General features: G+C 50.1%; 1 protein-coding gene and 1 non-coding gene across 9 annotated transcripts in view; one reads left to right on the forward strand and one right to left on the reverse strand.

Annotated features, from left to right (window-relative positions):
• ZNF618 (zinc finger protein 618) overlaps positions 1–19,690 on the reverse strand; it is a 93,912-nt gene that overhangs the window by 28,165 nt on the left and 46,057 nt on the right. For 5 of the 8 annotated variants that reach the window (XM_029062494.2, XM_029062493.2, XM_039911732.1 and 2 more), the window contains 5 exons: positions 12,667–12,756; positions 11,009–11,044; positions 10,844–10,927; positions 10,254–10,343; positions 1,622–1,873 (listed from right to left, as the gene is read on the reverse strand). In XM_029062494.2, coding sequence (XP_028918327.1) covers positions 1,622–1,873; positions 10,254–10,343; positions 10,844–10,927; positions 11,009–11,044; positions 12,667–12,756 — 552 coding nt within the window. The remainder of the gene's footprint in view (positions 1–1,621; positions 1,874–10,253; positions 10,344–10,843; positions 10,928–11,008; positions 11,045–12,666; positions 12,757–19,690) is intronic. The other 3 variants (XM_029062495.2, XM_039911733.1, XM_029062490.2) reach the window with 2 other exon arrangements.
• Positions 15,509–15,646, forward strand: LOC114811848. The gene has a single exon (XR_003759544.1). It is a non-coding gene; the product is annotated as a small nucleolar RNA SNORA7 (small nucleolar RNA).

The following is a 19,690-nucleotide window of genomic DNA, read 5'->3' on the forward strand; positions in this document are numbered from 1 at the left end:
CAGGGTAGGGGTGGAGTTGCAAGAGAAGGATGGGGTCCCTAGACGAAACGACTCCCAGGACTTCATCATCTGTTTTCCCCCAGAGACGACTCCTCTCCTTGGGCCCTCTCCACTGGATGGCCTTCTCCCAAGTCATTGCCTGAAGTTGGGGCAAGCTTAGATAGAAAATAAAGATAATTCTCACATCCCTCAACTAATGAAGTGACTCTCCAATTGGTCCAGAAGGAAAGCATCCAATCAGTTAAAGAAGAGGGAATACTTTCAGCCGGCTGCAAGTAAAGTTCTCTGTAGGAAGAGAATATTGACAATTGCTATTTTACATTGACTGCAGGAATGGGGTGTAACAGAAATGGTTTAAAGGACTTTATGTTTAAAGCAATCTCTCTCTTCCCCCCACCGCACCCCCACCCTCCCACCTTCCTCCCTCCCTCCTTCTCTCCCTCTCTCTCTCCCTTCTGTTTTGCTCTCCCGGTTGTTAAAGGAACCAAATATGAACCTCACAGTCCAGACCACATTTCTGATTACTATCCACCAACAGATCAGTTCCTCCAGCTTGGTGGGCAAACTGGACCCAGGATTGGTCCCTTCTCCCAGGCACAGGCAAGGGGGAACTGGAACAGGCCCAGTGGAGGAAAGGGGGTAGAAATGGGCCTTCTGCCCCATGGTGCCCTCTTAGGACCCCTGTTCCAAAAATCAAGCTCTGCCACTGGACAGTGAGAGAAAGAGAACCTGCCACCCTCTTTACTCCCCGAGGCCATGACCATGGCCACTCCAGGAGCTTCAGGTGAATCTCTTGGCCAGTGGTAATCCAGAAGCCAGTCAAGAGCCCACCTAGAATCTCAATTGCCATGGCAGCAGCCAATAGGGTTTGGCTGCAGTGGTGGCAGCAGCCAGGATCAGGGATCAGGGTCACCATGACTGACTGAGGTGGCCTGGGCTGCCGTTGGCCTGGGGCTCCAGCTGGGAATTCTCTGAGCCGCTATATGGAAGACCCAAGAAGAACTGAGGAAAAGTGGAGTGGGAGGAAATGAAACGGGTGGCTTAGGCCCCTGTGTTAGTCCAAATGACAATTTCAGGATAGCTGACTTCTTACCACCACCCCACCCGATCCTCAGGCCAGGCTTGTTTGCCCACTGGACACGTGCCTGGACTCGGTTTCTTCTCCTCCTCCTCTTCCTCCTCCAGGCACATGCAAGTCCCACTGAGCCCTAGTCCAGGGCATGAAGCTCACTGCTTCTGTAAGCAACATTGCCATCTTTGTACCACAGTCATCCGAGTAAGCACATCCTACCTCACTAGGGTTCCTGCTGGCACAAAAGCCATGTCCAACCCAAAGCATCATCCGAGTTGCCATAGGTCCACAGATCAAAGCCCCCACCCCCTACTTCCAGGGAGACCCCAAGATTTGAGCCTGTTTCTTGCCTGCTGTGAGATTCAAACAGTTTTGTTTCTGAAGAGTTACTGTGGCATTTGGTTGCCCCTGGGAGAGCTGAAGGCTGATGGATGACCTGAACCCCCTTGATAGAAAGTAGTGTCTCATGATTTCAGGATACTAGGGGAGGGCAGGGAAGTGCTGTCACCAAATGGTTAAGAAAGCCTGGGGGGTAATGGCAATCAGTACCTGTGGTTGCCTTGCTTCCAGGGGATCCGGAATTTGGAGCGCGGAACATCTGGGTTTGGGATGCCGGAGGGGCACCAGAGGGGGCGCTGTGCAGGAGGGTGGAACATCGTATTATGGAGGCTGGAGATTTTTTGCTGGATTGGTTCGCCTGTGTCTTCACGGCCACGAAGAGTGGAGATCGAGACAGCTCTGGATGTGAACACTCAGAACTAGTGTCGGGCTCATCAGATAACTCCCACCCAGCGGCGTGACCTGGGGGGATCGTCCCCTCAATAACTGTTCTTGTAAAGGTGTGGCCGCCATTTTGTATAATACCATGCTTTTCCCAACCCCCACCCAGAGTACAGGGCGGAGCCGGGGGGTGGGAGGGAAGGAACCTGACCGAACGTCCTGTCAGTGCTGTCGCATCACCCACCCCTATCTGGGGAAGTTCAAAAACCCTTGGACCTACCCTAGGTTTTTCAGGGAGGAAGAGAGTGCCTGTCTCCTTTCACTCTTTCTCTGACTTCTTAGCTATGCTTAAAACACAACAGGTGGCTTGGAATCCCTCTCTGGGGTGGGGCGGAGAGGGAGGAAGGTAATGGGATATTAAGTTCTTACCCAGAGAGTCCCAAAACCTGGAGCCCTCTCCTCTAGATCACCAGTCCTAGCCTGGAGCTCCAGAGGGCCTAGGCATAGGGGCTTCAGGGCCTCAGGATCTGGCACAGGTGATCTTAGGCCAGTGGAGCCGAGAGCAGGCAGCTTGCTCTCAGTTCATTTCCTGGCTGCCCAAGAGCACGGCAGGGAGTGGGGTGGGATTCCAGGAATTCCTAATGTGAGGTTGGAACTCTGCCCACCCGTTCTTCCAGGAACAAAAAATGCCAAGGGATCCAACAATCATCATCTCTTCGCAAAGCTTCCTCCCATTTCCCCGTCCAGGATCTCTCTCAAATGCAGTCCATGCTCGGGAAGCAATCTTGACTGATCCCGAGGCCCACCACCCTCCCCTATTATTTCAATGAATCAAGGGCATTTCTTGAGTGCTTACCACAAAATTTGTAGGAATGTTCTCTGCCCGAAAAGATTTTATTTCATAGAGGGAAAAAAGGGCATTCCTCACCTTGCTGAGATTGCACGGAGATGCAATTTTTGAGCTGATCAGGGCAAGGGGACCAGGGCTGGCTTCCCCTCCCAGAATCAGGGACTCCATTTTCCCCCTCAGTAGCTTGCCAGCAGCTCCAGTGCACACATCTATCAGTCAATCAAATTTATTGAACCCCTACTGTGTGCAGAGCACTGTGCTAAGTACTTAGGAAAGCATAATACAACAGAGTAGGTGGACATGATCCCTGCCCACAAGGAGTTTACAGTTTCCCTGTCTTTCCTCACACTCTCCTGGAGGCTCCTGTATTCTAGACACCATGAAACATTCTGGTAACACTTCTATTGTCTTTGGCAGTGTGATCTAGTGGACAGGGCTCAGGAGACCTGCGTGGTAAGACACAGCTCTGCCACTGGCCGGCTGTGGGTCCTCAGGCAGGTGACATCACTTCTCTGGGACTCAGTTTCCACATCAGCAAAATGGGCATGTTAATATCCACCTTCCTCTGGCTCACGGAGATGATGTAAAGACAGGGGGAAATCCCTGCTGTGGGGATGCACTGGGAAAATAGGTTTGGAGGATTTTCTTATCATCTCTGGGGGGCTTCCAGCCTGATTGGATTTGCTTAGTAATTGGCTAACACGTGATTAGACCTCAGCTTCAGGAGACAGAAGGCTGTAACACCCAAAGCAGAACTCAGCTACTGCATTAAAGAGCCCCAATCTTTCACCCTTAAAGGGCCCCAAGGCTCCTTCCACTCTCCCCTCTCTCCATCAAAGCTTAGCTGGATATCTGAGGCTTCTGACTCCTGGGTTTCCTCCACCTCAGCCAAAACTGACACCCACCCTGTCACTATGGGGTGGAGCCTGGTGGAATCCTAACATTGACGCCAATGGAAATAATGGAGACAAATGTCACCACCAACGGATCTATCTAGTACTGCCACCGACTTCGCTCTCCTAACTGTCTGTGGTATTTGTTAAGTGCTTTCTATGTGTGAAGTATTGTACTGTACTGTGCGAAGACACACGATAACCATGTTGAACATGGTCCCTGTCCCTTGTGGGGCTCACACTCTTAGTAGGAGGAAAAGGAGGTATTGAAACCCCATTTGATAGATGAGGAAACTGATGCCTGGAGAAGTTAAGTGACTTCCCCAAGGTCATCCAGCATGCGAGTGATGAGTCAGAATTAGAACCTAAGTCTTCTGAACACCAGGCCCACACTTCCTCCAAAAGGCCTGTTCTCCCCTCTACTTGGATGGTGAGCCCCATATGGGACTGAGATTATATCTGACCTGATTATCTCGTATCTACCCGATGCTTAATACAGTCCTTGGCACATAATAAGTACCTAAGAAATGCCTAATTTACCATTATTATTATTATCTTTACTGTTATTACGTCACACGGAATTAGGGGGATAAACTTGAAAATGGAATTGCCATCAGCAAATCTTACCTGAGAAATACCATGCTGTGGTGGATTGATTTCAAGCAAGCACACTAACAGTTGAAATGCTCATGAATCTGAGTTCATGACAAGCAGGGGATGGGAGTAGCTTCCTACTGCACGGTCAGAGCCCAGATTGTCCTCCTTTAGTATCCTTAACTGGTCTCTCATCTAGTCTGCACAGGTCCCACCTTTCCACACAGACCAAGCCAACACTGGTCATGCAGCCCTGACCCATCAGCAAAGAGCAGAAATTGAACTTCCTGGCCTCTGGGGGTGTCCAGCTGCAGCTGGGCTAAGGCTTTCCTCTCGGCTCCTAGCTCAGGGGAAAGGGAAACAGCGCTCTGAGTCAGAGAGTCCTGTGTGTATGCAGCACATGACTCCAACGCAGGTCCAAAGAGCACTCGAGATGGGAAGGGAGCAGCGTTGCTGCCACTGTGGGGGGTCTGCCAAAGCAGGCTTAGAATCCATCTCTCCAATCCCCAGCCCTTCAGTGCCAGGCCAGCCTTCATGGCTTCCCTTTGCTTCTGGGACTGAGCCAAGCCCACTTCAAAAGGAGCTGGTCTGGCAGTGCTAACTTTACCACCCAAATTTGGAAAAAGAATTCATTTGTGGCTTAAGGCACTCGGTTTGGACAGTCTGGGTTAGAAGGGGAGAATCCAAGGACAACAGTCTTGGAACTGTCATTCCAACCAGAGATGGGCAACCCTGTCCCCAGCTGCGAGAGAGGATGTCGACATACTTGTTTCTTGGTCTCAGGCAGCCCCCAGGGCTAAGAGATGCCAGGCTGTTCTCTCTGACTCAGTCACTTGGAGAAAATCCTGAACATAATGGGTTCCAAAGTCAGATGGTTTCCAGACAACAAATACCTGTTCTCTTGCTCTCTCTCCTCAAGGAATCCACTACCTGCTTCTGGGCCTAACCAAGAGTTCCTTTTTGACTGGGTGTGTCTGTCACACGCTCTGACAGAAAACGACCATACCAAATTTTACCTGTTTTCAAATGCCTAGTGACCTAGTCCACCAAGGTTAACTAATCCCTCCAGGGACTCCTCCCTTGGGTCTGACACACATCTGCATTCTTATTCTGGCTCCGCCACTTGTCTGCTACATAGTAATAATAATAATAATGATGATTATGGTATTTGTTAAGCACTTGCTATATGCCAGGCACTGTACTAAGCGCTGGAGTGGATACAAGGAAATAGGGTTGGACAGAGTCCCTGTCCCACTTGGGGCTTATAGTCTTGGGCAAGTCATTTAAAATCTCTGTGCCTCAGTTACCTCATCTGTAACCTGGGGATTAAGATTGTGAGCCCCATGTGGGACTTGCACTGTGTCCAACCTGATTATCTTGTATCTACTCCAGTGCTTGGCACACAGTAAGTGCTTAACAAATACCATAAAAAAATAAAAACTGCCTCTGCTGTAACTCTAGAATAAGAGATCACCCTGGGAGGCACCAACCTTCCCAGGGCCCTGAATATCAGACCCCCAAGAATTTTCTCCTGAACTCTCAGGGTCTGCTTTCTCTGAGGAGGAACTGAAGGTTCTTGGGCACTGCACACACCAAGAGGGAAGAAAGGACTTGGCCCTTCCCAGGGGACTCAGAGTCAGGCTTCCAGGGAAAAGTTGTCTGTGGCTGCCAAAGCTCTCTGTGTCCATCTGATTCAGCCCCGCCACCCCCACCTCACCCTTCGAACCGGAACCCGAGGATACATGGTTGGAGGAGAGGGGAGGTAGCGGGGTGGAGTAGAAGACCGCGGGCTTGGAAGCTGGAGAATTTGGGTTTGAGTAAGAGCTTTGTGACCACGAGCAAGTCACTTAACCTCTCTGCAACTCAGTTGTCTCATCTGCCAAATGGGGATACAAACACCTGCTTTTTTACCTACTTCACAGGGTTGTTGTGAGGTCAAAATTGAGATGGTAATATATGAGCCCTTTGGCAATAAAAGTGCTTCTCCAAAGCCGAGGTCTCCTTATTATAATAGAGGGAGAGTGGGAGGAGTGAGAGATGTGCTCTGCAAGTGTTACATGGTACTCTCCTAAGCACTTAGTACAATGCTCTGCACATAATAAGCACTCATTAAATATGACTGAATCAGTGAAAAGGAGCAGGGTCCGGTGTGGCCATGCCACACTGGCCTCTAACAGAGCCAACTCCCCCCAGGGGCTCTCTTCGGCAAGCAACAGGTAACGCTGGCAGGGGTCGGGGGGATGAATTGACACCTGGGAGGTGCTGATGAGAACTGGGTTTCAGGAATTGGTCCGCCCTTCAACAAGTGCTCGCCAACTGCAAACTGATGCAGAAAACACTGGTTGGCTTCTGGTTCTGCTCCCAGGGCTGGTCACCTCACCACTGTCCCACTTTCCCTGCATCTCTGCCAATGGCTGTTGTCCAAAAGTGCTGGACTATAGTGGGGCTGGAAGGCAGGTGAGGGGTCTGGTGAAAGGACAGAAAGAAGTGAGCTGAAAGTCTAGCTTCCTCTGGAAGTTGCAAAGCTTGTAGTTGAAGATAGACTCCAACATTGAACAATGAAGATATACTCGAGAGGCAGGGGGCCACTAATCCACTCTCTCTGGACTGCCTCTAACAGAATGAGAGGGGTGTCCTGGGGCTCCACAGGGAGAGGGAACCAAGGGGGAGAAGTTTCAGCCCAGTCAGAGGCCAGTAATCCAGCCGCACGAGTGTGCGAACAGGCAGAAATTCAACACAAAGCACAAGGTACAAACTGAGCAAACAGCACCATCTGATCTGGGACAGGACCTGGATCTTGAGATGAGCCCACCAATAGTACCGGCAAAGTGGTCCCTCCCCAGGCAATGGGCCCTCAACTCTGCCTAAGGCTCTGCCATGGAGTCCAGGCCCCTGACTGCACAGGTCTGAGACCAGGGACCCCGGGCAGGGAGGCTCAAGGGATAGAAAGCTGCCCAAACAGATGCACACAGCCCTCTCTCCTCCCCACCGGTACACAACTTTCCAGGCTCCAGATGGCCCAGCCCAGGCTCAGGAGCTTAGAGCCATTTCCCCCTCCTCTTCTCAGGAGGAGTTTAGCAGTCTATGCTTCTGGTGGTCCGAGAAAGCTAAGTTAGTGTTAACCGTCCCAGCCACAGGAAGTCACCAGTGTCTTGGGGCCACTGTGGGCTCGGGGCCCTCTATTGCAGGCCACTCTCCTGTGCCAGCCATCTCCCCCGGCTCTGACACCTGTGGTTTAAAGGTCGCTGGGTGGAAGACAGTTGCCCTCTGAACTGCCCCTAGGCCACAACAGTCAGATCATGGAGTCGGTGGTGGGTTTACCTCTTTCTCAGTAGGAGGGAGGGACAAGTAACATGACAGGACACTTGGGAACAGCAGACCAAGAGTCACAGGAAGGGAGTAGGCACTGGGGGCCAAGTCCAGTCGGGAGAAGGTGCAAGGGGTTGTAGGAGGAGAGGAGAAGGAATGGGAATCCCTGCTCCAAGGAGGGCAAGGGAATCCATATCTGATTCCCAGGCCACCTTCGCTGCAGGCCTTGCCTGGCCATCAAAGAAGCTCCCTTAGGGCAGCCCAATGTAAGTTGCCACTCCAGTCTGGTCAGCAAGGACGGGAAGGGGTTCTGCTGGCCTGCATCCCAGTGGGGAAGTCCAACTAGGAAGTCTCCAGCATTAGGAATTCCTGGATCTTGGGCCCCACCGTCGGCAGGACCTGCCTGGGAGGAGACAGCCGGAAAACTCATTGCCACAGAGGGCATCGAAATTGGCTCCACGGACCTGAGACAGTGAACAGTAGTCCTTTGCCCCTCCTCACCCCACTCCATGTCTCAATGGCCCAGGCAAGACACAGCTGCCCTCGATGATATCTTTCCCCAACCCCTGAGCCTGAAAGCTGGGCTCCCTCTCCCATGCCTCTCCAGCAGGATCCAGAGCCACCATCCATCCACAGTGACATCTATTAAGCCCTTACAGCAAGTCACCCTGCCCCCATGCCCCACAAAGAGAGGGACTACAGAACCTCAGACTTTACTCCCCTTCCATTCCTGTGCCTCGTCCCTGGGCTGCCCCAGAATAAGGCATCAGACTAAAGGCCAACACCAAGTTCAAGACCCCAGTGTCAGGGGAGGGGGTCCCTAGGCATAGTCAAACTTGAAGGGGAAGTGAAACAGAAGTAGTGAGGGCCCAGGATATATTAAGGTATGTTTCTTCAAGCCTCCAAGAGTTGAGCAAATGACAACAATGGCTGGAGGGAATTGTCCATCAGGTTGCACCCCCCACCCCTCCCTGCGCAGTGTACATCTGGGGGCCAAGATGGGGAGGTGTACACTAGGCTGCCGCCTCAGAGATCAAGCTCTAGATTCCTGCGGGGGCACCTTTCAGGGAGAAGACAGCCACCTAGAGGCCCACTCCAGCCAGGGTCCCTGCAATTTGGAGGGAAGGCAGTTCTGGGGAGACAGGGAACGTTGGGGACAGACACACGGGGAGTTCAGGGTGGCAGGGCCCCGAGGGAAAGGTTCCCGATCTCCCTGCCCAGATCCTGGGACCATGTATGCACCCAGTCACCACGGCTTCCCCGAATCACAGAGAAAAGGTCCCAGCAAGAGAACCCCCAAATTTAACCATCTTTCAAAAAGTCCCAGGGTAGAGCAGCCACCTTTTCTCCATTCTTTGGTCATGATAAGGTCAGCTGGACCACTAGGCCCAAAAGAAACTGACCCACATTTGGCTCTAGAGAGAAATAGCCCATGCCTTCCCCTCCTAGCAGTACTGCTACTCACACCGACCCAGAAGCATGGCATTCAGAGAATGAAAAAAAGCATCAGGAATCTTCTCAGAAGAGAAATGGACAAATTTTCCAAACATGGGAGTACAAAGGCCCCTCGAGGCTGAGAAACTCCTAGAGTAGAATGGTCAGACAGACGCAAGAGAAGAATGCAGTGTTTGGCTCCTCATCCAAGGCTGGCCTGTCAGAGATGGGGACCACCTTGGGGATTTGATGGCCTAGTGACTGGACTCTTCTCCCCAACACAGGCCAGCACCCCACCCAAGAGGGGCCTCACTTCCAGGCTGCCATAAAAAGGCAAAATGGAAGTATTTTCTTAGTCTCTTGTTTAAGGATTTGAATCAGACAGGGGCCTAGCCCTTCATTAAAATGTCCACAGCTGAGGTGCAGATTCTAGTCACAGTCAAGGCAGCCAAATGTCCTACAGAGACCTTGTTTGAGGGGCCTCATCAGAGGGGACTGACCTTTTGAAAGGCGCTGCAGGGAGACACTAGTTGCAGGACACAGGTCAAACAGAAGCAGTGTGGCCTAGTGGAAGGACTCTCACGGGCCTGGGAGTCACAGACCTGAGTTCCCATACCAGCTCCACCACTTGTCTGCTGTGTGACCTCGGACAAGTCACTTAATGTCTCTGGGCCTCAGTTACCTCATCTGTAAAATGGGAATTAAGATTGGGAGCCCCATGTGGGACATGGATTGTGTCCCATCTGATTAGGTTGTATCGATCCCATTGCTTAGTACAGTGCCTGGCACAAAGCAAGCGCTTAACAAATTTCGTAAAAAAAAAAAAAAAGAGGGAATCCATCTAAGGGAATTAATTAGAGGGGCCTCAATCGAGGAGACTAGATAGAGGGGCCTGATTTGAGGGGACTATAGGGGGTTCATGTGAGAGAACTAGAGAAACCTTTTCTTGGGGAGTAGAAGATAGAGGGGACAGTTCACGGGGCATTGTCCACAGGAGGTAGTAGGGGGAGCCATTTTCTGAGGTCTAGCTAGAGGAGTCTTGATGGAGGTCTTGGGGATTGGCTGGAAACAGCAACCCGTGCTCAATGGGTGGGGCAGTGAGCACACAGCCGGTGTCAGAGGGTTCCCTCCTTCCAACAGAGCACCTGGCGAACCCGGCCTGCGAAGCCTGGGGTAGTCAAAGAGAGCTGCAGAAAGTCTCTCAGCAAGGGGGTCAGGGGTTGGGCCACTAAGGAAGGGCCAGCTCCATTTCACCCTGATTGCCTGGTGGCAGTGTTGGCTGAGGTTGGCCCCACAGCCAACCATGGTTGCTTCTTACCCTGGGCTACCAATAGCCATGCTCCCCGGATCCTCAGTTCCCCCAATCCCCTGAACAACTTACTGATTGGCGCGTGCAGGGCCACATGCTCCTGGTAGGGAGTGTAATACTTGTACTGCTTGCCACAGAACTCACAGGTGTAGTTGCCTGTCTCTGGAAGGGAGAGGCAGAGCTGGATTAGGTGCCCTGCCAGGATCCAACAACACCCACAAGTATGGGGGAGCCAAATCTGACCAGGCTGGGGTGTTTCTGAGGTCCAAGTCAGGGGAATCACACCCAAGACACGATCCACCCATCTTCCTCCCGTCCCCAAGACTCAGAGGGTTCCCTCGTCTCTAGGCTCTCTCCAGCACTTAGTACAGTGCTCTGCACAAAGTAAAACACCAATAAATAAAATTGATTGATCAATTGAATGTGACAGGCCTGACCATCCTGCCCCCTCATCCAGCTGCTGAGGGGACTGAGCCCCAGAGTCAAAGGGCAAGATAGAGTGGAGAGGGAATTAGCATTCAGAAGTGCTCTTAGTCCCAGCCCTGAGCTCCGCCCTTTGGGGGAAGGCAGCACTATTTTCCAGTTCCCACCCCTGCTCTGATCTCTGTGGCTATGCCTCAGAGTGCCACCTCCAGGCCCTCCACGTTGCCCAGGGAGCATACTTGGCCCGATTTTCTGGAACGGTTCCGGGGGTTCCTCTTTCACCTCTTCAGCAGCGGTGGCTGAGGCGGACTGCTCAAAGGGGTCTGTGAGAAAACAGGAGGCACTCAGCGGCTAGCCCCGGGGGACCCCACCCAGGCCGGGGGATGCCAGGGCCCACTGCTCACCTGTCCGGTTCTCCGGAGCCCCTTCGACACTAAACACTGAGCCCACGCAGGACACAGCAGCCACCGGGGAGAGAAACAAGAAGAAATTCAGTCATCCAGTCCTTGCTCACCACTTTGCTGCAGTCTGGAACACCCTCACCCTTTGCATCTGACAGACCACCATTCACCCCATTTTCAAAGCCAGACTAAAATCACATCTTCTCCAAACGGCCTTCCCTGACTACCTCTCCTCTCCCCTCACTATTCACCCTCCCTTCTGTGTCACCTATGTACTTGGGTCTGTACCCCTTAAGGACGTGGATGCTCACCACTCCCTCTGCCCCACAGCCCTTATGAACATGTCCTTCTACTCTGCCAGTTCCCCTACTTGTCGTTTATTTTAACATCTGTCTCCCATCTCTAGACTATCTCTCTACCAACTCTATTGCATCATACTCTTCCGAGGGCTTAGTACAGTGCTCTAAGCACAGGAAACACAAAGCACTCAGTAATTACCACTGACTGATTGATTGACTGACTTGAGGAAAGTGACTTGAACTTTCTCTGTTAAAGGCAATGGCCTTCTGGGAGTCAGCAGGCTCAGCTGGGCCAGGAGTCAGGGCTTGAGAAGACTGGATCTCTCCTGAGTTAACACATCAGGCCCCTCTGGAGGGCAAGAGCAAGGGCAAGGCTCAAGGGAACCTCCAACCCCCTTCCCTGAATAGCTCAGTGAAGAGCTACTCGGTTCCTGCCTCAGGAGCCCCTGCCCAACCCTGCATGCCCCAGCCATGGGACCATCGCTTTGCTTGGAGAGAAAGCCCACAGAGAAAGCCCTCCTAGGGCTGTCTGTAAACAAGGATCTGGATAACGGGACAGAGAACGTGCATACACACACCTGCCGCTGCTACTCCCTGGTACCCCCAAGACAACATGGGTCAGGGAGGAGCACTTACTACAGTGCTCTGCACACTGTAAGTGCTCCAGAAATTAATTAATTAATTCAGTCAATCAATTGCATTTATTGAGCACTTACTATGTGCAGAGCACTGTACTAAGCTCTCGGGAGAGTACAGTACAACAATAAACAGACACCTTCCCTGCCCACAACAAGTTTACAGTCTAGAGAGGAGACAGACAGACATTAATATAAGTGATTAAATTACAGATATGTTTATAAGAGCTATGGAGTTGAAAGGGGGAATGAACAAAGAAAGCAAGTCAGGAAGCTGCAGAAGGGAGTGGGAAAAGAGGAAAAGGGGTTGGTTAGTCCAGGAAGGCCTCCTGGAGATGTGCCCTCAATAAGGCTTTGAAGGTGGGAGAGTAACTGTCTGACAGAATTGAGGAGGGAGAGCGTTCCAGGTCGGGGGGCAGGATGTGGGCGAGAGGTCAGCTGCAAGATGGATGAGATCAAGGCACAGTGAGAAGATTAGTATTTGAGGAGAGAAGTGTGAGGGATGGACTGTAGTAGAAGAGTACCAGTGATTGACTGACTAGTGTGGGGATATCAGGTGGGGTGTTCAAGCAGTCTAGTCCCCCCGTTGGCAAGAGTGGGCCAGTTCCAGCCACCCTGGAGCCAGGTCCTAGTCTGGCCCACCTCCAGGCTCACCCCAAGTCCCAACTCCCAAGATCCAAGTTCCACTTAGCCTTCCTAGTCCAGCTATGATGGGGCCAGGACTCACCATCTACAGCGTGTAGGTCTCGGTGCTCCTGGAAGCAGCTGTAATATTTATACTTCTTCCCACAGATGTCACACGTGTACCTGAAATTGTCTGGGGGAGAAATATATGGAACAACACTCTTAGTTACAGGAAGAAAAGGTGCACAGACCTCCTAATCCTCCCAAGACCACCACTGGAGCTGGAATAGTGGTTATCAGGTGACCAGTTTGCATAGGGCTGGGCTCACTGCTCAAGGGAGAAGGTGGAGACCTTTTGTCCTCCCAGTGATGTCCCCAAAGATAACCAATCAATCAATTAATCAATCAACCAGATCTCCGAGTGCAAAATGGAGAATGGGAGGAGGCCAAAGCCTGCATGGGCTCTATTCTTCCCCCAAGCAGAGACTCCCTGCATCTGCCCACCCCAGCCCCATGGCTCATCTCTGCCCGCTGAGCCGGGGACAAAAGCAGACCTCTGATTGGGTGGCTGGTATCGGCCCACCCGAACGCTGGCTTGATCTCCAGTAGCCTTGAACTGGGAAGGGCACCACCCTGATGCCAGGGTTGGTGGCAGAACTCGCTCCCCGACCTGGGGGCTACCACTGGAGGGGAGACAGGACCTAGTGTCTGTATCATTTCATTTCTGTTTCCAGGTATGACAATGGAGCCAATGGAAGATTCCAAGCAGACGGAAGTCAAGCTGGATGGATGGGATTTGTTCACGATTAGGGGTTCAGCAGGGTGCATGGAATGGGGCCCTCTCCACCAAACTCTCTTTTTACTTGAGAGCAAATTGCTCCCACCCTCTCTGAGCCTCAGTTCCCCTTGGGTGCAGGGAAGATCACCCCTTTCTAGTGGTCCTATTGAGGAAAGCGGGGGAATGGAAAGAAACCTGAATGCAGATATGGTTCTGAACAAATCACCAGCAGAAGAGGACAGCAGGAAGTAAGAATGGTATAAGTATCATCTGTGCAGGTCTCTGAATCATGACAAAACATGGGAGAGGGTGAGGTGATATTGTGTCCTCTCAGACTTATCTGGATCCCACAGATCTGCCTCATATTCAATTTTACCGAACAGAAATGTGTATAAATGGATGTGCCTTTCTTCTGATTCTCACTTCAAAATCCACCTCTTCCTCCCTGCTGGTTTTCCATCCCACACCTCAAAAGTTCTCCTCAGCCTGAGTGGAAAAAGTTCCCTGGAAAACTGGAGTTGTGTTTTGACACCTGCTCTCATGGCTGGGTAGCGCATATTAAAGAATAACAATAATAATGATTATGGTTTTTGTTAAGCAGTACTATGTTCCAGTACTGTTCTAAGCACTGGGGTAGATACAAGGTAATCAGGTTGTCCCATGTGGGGCTCACAGTCTTAATTCCCATTTTACAGATAAGGTAACTGAGGCACAGGGAAGTGAAGTGGCTTGCCAAGGTCACACAGCAGAAAAGTAGGGGAGCCAGGATAAGAACCTTCATCCTCTGACTCCCAAGCCCGTGTTCTTTCCACTAAGCCATGGTGCTTCTCAGAACTTAAGCAGAACTGGACCTGGTACTGCTTTACTCCATCAGTGAAAGGAAATAGACATGACCTGGCCCCATCAATTCCAACATGACCAGGCAGATTATCCTCTTAAGGATTAAGAGAGATCAATTAAATCATTTACTGAACGCTTACTATGTGCACAGCACTGTAGTAAGTGTTTGGGAGAGACCAATACAACAGAACTAGCCGACACATTCCCTACCCTCAAGGAGTTTACAGTCTAGAGAATTGACTTTATGAGATAGGGAGGAGAGTGGCATTGTCTTTGGTCTACAATGATGGGAAAGGCAGGAGGAGAACAGGGTTTGGGTGGTAAGATAAGGAGTTCTGGATCACAGCAAAATGGAGTGGGGATATCAGAGGGGGCCTCTAGGGAGCTGGGACTTCAATGGCCAGAAGGAGAATAGGCAATAAATGAAAAAGGTGACTTTTGCCCTAGGCTGCCTTGCTTTATGGCACTAAGGTGTCCAAGGGGTGGAATATGTGATGCTTCAAGAAACCAATGGCAAGGCAAAACTGGGCCACCAGTGGAAGATAGTCAGTGCCATCATCAGGAAGAGAAAGAAAATGGTGGCTGATGGGGCTGAAGGCAAAAGACCAAAGTTTTAGTTAGGAATGCCGCTGTGTGCCAACACTTTTTTCACTTGAGTTTGTGTGTGTATCCTTCCTCACCCTAGTCTTCCCTTGTGCTATTCCCAGAGAAGGCAAGGAAATACCAGATTTAGGGACTGGATGCACCTGTCTCTTAGCTGATCCCACTGCCTCCTGCCTCTCCCCTTTCTAGTCCAGACTTCACTCTGCTGCCCGGATCATTTTTCTAAAATATGTTCAGCCTGTGTCTCCCCACTCCTCAAAAACCTCCAGTGGTTGCCCATCCATCTCCACATCATACAGAACTCCTTAACCGTTGGCTTTATGGCACTCAATCAGTGCTCTCCCTCCTACCTTACCTCAGTGATCTTCTACTACACCCCAGCCTGCACAATCAAACCTCTAACACCAACCTAGTCTCTGTGTCTCAATCTTGTCTACCCCGCCACTGACTCCTTACCTATTGTTCTCCCTCAGGCTTGGAACTCCTTTTTCCTTCATATCTTATAGTTTGTCAATAGCCCCATCTTCAAAGCCATCCTAAAATCACATCTCTTCAAAAAGGCCTTACCTGACTAAGGTCTCATTTTCCCTATCTGCCCTCCCCTCTGTGTCAACTATACATTTGGCTTTGTACTCGTTAGGCACTTGGGTACTCACCCCAGCTCCACAGCATTTATATAAATAGCCTTATACTTTACTGTTTTCTCTATCTGTACTTTATTTTACGCCTCTCAGGGTCGCACCTGGGGAGTTTCCAGTACTCTTTCAGTCTCGGCTACAGGAGAGAGAGTCAAGCAGAGGCCTAGCCAATCCATTCCTAGCTTGGGCAATGGCTAGTGAGTGGAAGGTAATCTGCTACAAGTCATAACTCATTCATGCTGGACAGCAGCGGCACAGAAGACAGTCAAGGCTGGAGACTCAAGTTTACTGAGTGGAAAGCAGCAATGGTAAACCACTTATATATTTTTATCAAGAAAACTCTATGGATACACTACCAGACTACCAGAACAACTGCAGATGGAGGGTGGGCATTCTGGGAGAGATGTGTCCATGGTGTCCGCTATGGGTTGGAAATGACTTGATGGCATAAGACAAGACTTTATTTTAATGTCTGCTTCCCCCTATTGACTATAAACTCCTTGTGGGCTAGAAGTGCATCCGCCAACTCTATTCTATTGTACTTTCCCAAGTGCTTAGTGCAGTGCTGTACACACAGTAAGTGCTCAATAAACACCACTGATTGACTGATCAATTGATCTTTATTGGTTGCTCATTTGTCAGAGCACTCCACCAAGTCCTTGGGTGAATTCCATAGAGTTGGTAGTCACGAGCCCTGCCCTCGCGGAGCTACACTCTAGTTTATGATCTTGTATAAGCTAATATGGGACCCACTTACTGAATTGGATTATGATACAGCTGTCTAATTCACTAATCTTGTTTCAGTGACATGATTCACTGTTCTACTCATTCTTGCTCTGAAATCTGTAAGAATCAGCTCTGACAGGAATCAATCCTTTAGCACACTAGATTTAGTTGGATGGGAGTCCTCACTCTCTTCCACACCATTATAGCACTAGCCACTGTGGGGTGGGCAGACCACCCTCTGAGCAGAGAGTCAATCAAGAAATCAATGGTCCAGTGCTGAGTATAGTGCCTGGCACATAGTAAGAGCTTAACAAATACTATTATTATTATTATTTATTGAGTGCTTTCTGGGTGCAGAGCACTACACTAAACATTTGGGAGAATACAATACAACAGAGTTGGTAGAAGCAATCTCTGCTCCAAGGAGCATATGGCCTAAAATTAGGGTCACTCTCTAAAGGTTAACAATGGGGAAACTGAAGCACAATTCCCAAAACTCTCCCAGGCAGGCTGGCAGCCTCAGAAATGGGATTCCCCAGTCTGAATACCAGGCTGCTGTGGCACCAAGGCTCCAGGCCTAGTCTGAAGGGCACCTGGAAAAAAGAGGGCCTTAATCAGAGAGGGCAGAGAGAGAAGCAGCTGCCTGACCCTATCCAAGGGAGCTAGTGGAGGAGTGAAGGGGTGAGAAAGAGAGGAAGAAGGCTGAGGGATGCAATGAGAGAAGGACGAGTAATCAATGAAGCAGCAACTTGAGCAGCTCTGGAAATCACCAAAAGCGGGAAGACTTTCCAAACAAAGGAAGAGACAGCCAAGCCAGGAGCACTGGAATAGAAAGAAGGAAGGCAAGATCAATAAGGAGACTTTTAGATATATTTGAGGCAAACAGACCAACTAAGAAGGACAAGCAACACTGAGGGACAGATGAGAAAAGTCAGGGGGGTTACAGAAACCTGTTTTTGCCCACATGAAGGTGGCTGTGGAAGCAATCAAAAGGAAAGGGAAACTCAGCCAACCTGAGAAGAGGGAAGAATTGCCCTGAACATCTGCTATTCAGAGTATATGTAAAGTAGACTGAAACTCCTTGTGGGCATGGAATAGGTCTACCAACTCTGTTTATTCTACTCTCCAGGCACTTTCTACAGTGTCAATAAATACCACTGATTGATGGATTGGAGCTAGCTCTACACGGGCTGTACAAGGCCCTCAGGCCTCAACTTGCAGGTGTTTGACATATGGTACTTATGGCTGAACCTGAAGAGAACTGGGCCAAATTGGAAATATTTGAAAGGGAGGGAAGCAGGTAGGATGGGATAGGACAGGACCACTGCATCTAAGGTTCCACAGGTTTCTGGTTCCCCAGGGCCAGGGGTGCCCACAAGCGCTCCTCAGAGTGAGCTCTGCCAGTGCCCTTTGATAGTGCCCTTGCCTCTATGCCAGGGCTGATGCTGGGACCGGCCAGGCTGACCCAGAGAAGTTGGGATCAGGCCAGATGGACAATGACTACAGGTCTAGCTATAGGACAAAACTGAACTTTTGCCAGCTCAAGATGTGGCTCACACATCTCAGACTCTGCAACTCCCCTGCATGCAACAGAAATACTAGAGTGGGGCAGTCAGGTGGTCTGAGGCCAGTATCCTATCTAACACCTAATTCTAAAGTAAAAACCTGGAACAGAGAAACAGCATGGCTAGTGGAAAGAGCACAAGCCTGGGAGTCAGGAGTCAGGGGGCCTGGGTTCTAATCCTGGCTCGGCCACCAGTCTGCTGGGTGACTTTGGGAAAGTCACTTCACTTCTCTGAGTCTCAGTTACCTTATCTGTAAAATAGGGATTAAATCCTCCTCCCTCTGACTTAGAAGCAGAATTGCACAGTGGATAGCACATGGGCCTGAGAGTCAGGTGGTTCTAATCCCGGCTCCACCACTAACCTGCTGTGTGCTTTGGGCAAGTCACTTCACTTCTCTGTGCCTCAATTACCTCATCTGAAAATGGGGATTGAGACTGTGAGCCTCATGTGGGACAGGGATTGTGTCCAACCTGATAAACTTGTATCTATCCCTGTGCTTAGTACATAGTAAGAGCTTGAACAAATACCACAATCTTTATTATCATTATTATTAGACTCTGAGCCCCATGTGTGATAGGGATTGTGTCCAACCCAATGATCTTGTATCTACCCCACCACTTATTACCGTGCCTGACATATGACTTAACAGGTACCTTTTTTTTTAAGTGAACCTAGTGGTCCTTTGTGCTCAAAGGGTCACTGCTGGACCACTGAAACCCTACCCATATGTGCAAGCAGGCTGGAAAGCACTGTGTGACTGACACTCCCTTTCATGTTGTGTGCCCAGGATAATTTCTTGTCGTGCTAATGTTCTATTCTAGTCAGGACCCTTTTTTACTGGTATTTGTTAAATGCATACTGTATGACAAGCACTGTTCTAATTGCTGGAGTAGATAAGTGCTGAGGAAAGATATAAGAAGATCAGATGGGGCACAGTACCTGTTCTACATGGAGCTCCCAGGCCAAGTAAGAGGGACTTGCCTCTGTTTTCGAACCCAACTCTTGTTAACATGATCCTTAAAATGCCCCCACTCAAGGAGAACAATTCATCTCCTCTCCAGACACTGCCTGACTAGCTGGCTTTCTTGCTGTAGGGGAATCGGGGGCGAAGGTGGGGTCTGTCAACAGTTGTCTTCTATGACACATTGTTTATATTAATGTCAGTCTCACCCTCTAGACTGTAAAATCATTGTGGGCAGGGAATGTGTCTGTTGTATTGTTATACTGTACTTCCCAAAAGGTTAGTACAGTGCTCTGCACATAGTAAGTACTCGACAAATAAGATTGTCTAACTGCCTTGGTTTGCGGATGTATTTAAACAGTTTCTTCTTCCCTCCCGGCTTTCAGTTCCTCCCAGAGCAGCTCCTTGGGTATCTTGCCGTCATTCACTCTCCTCCCATGCCTGGCTCAAGAGAGTTGTGAGGCTGTGAACACTATACAGGTGAGCTGAGGCGTTCCAAAATTTCGTTGTTGAAAATCTTGTCCTGCTTGTGGATGGTGGATAAGACCACTAGGTGGCACTGGTGAAACAGTTCCAAAACTGAGTTAGGTCCAGGTCATCATCATCTTTGATGGGATTTATTGAGTGTTTACTACATGCAGTGCACCATAAGCGCCTGGGGGAGTATAATACAACAGAGTTGGCAGGCATGTTCCCTGCCCACAACGGGCTTACATTTTAGAGGTCTTACAGCCACATATACGACGTTGGATGCCATAACTGCTTTCAAGTCTTTCCATGTGGCACAGCAATCAATCAATCAATCAGATTACTGTATTGTACTTTCCAAGAGCTTAGTACAGTGCTCTGTATATAGTAAGCACTCAATAAATGATTGAATGAATCAATGAATATTGAGTGCTGTGTGCAGACCACTGTACTGAGCATTTAGAAGAGTATAACAGTTGGTAGACATGTTCCTTGACCACACCCTGCGTTTGAAGTGCCATTGACGTAGCATCCCTGGCTAGGGGATC

This window comes from Ornithorhynchus anatinus, chromosome 4, assembly GCF_004115215.2.
Source record: "Ornithorhynchus anatinus isolate Pmale09 chromosome 4, mOrnAna1.pri.v4, whole genome shotgun sequence".
NCBI lineage: Eukaryota > Metazoa > Chordata > Mammalia > Monotremata > Ornithorhynchidae > Ornithorhynchus > Ornithorhynchus anatinus.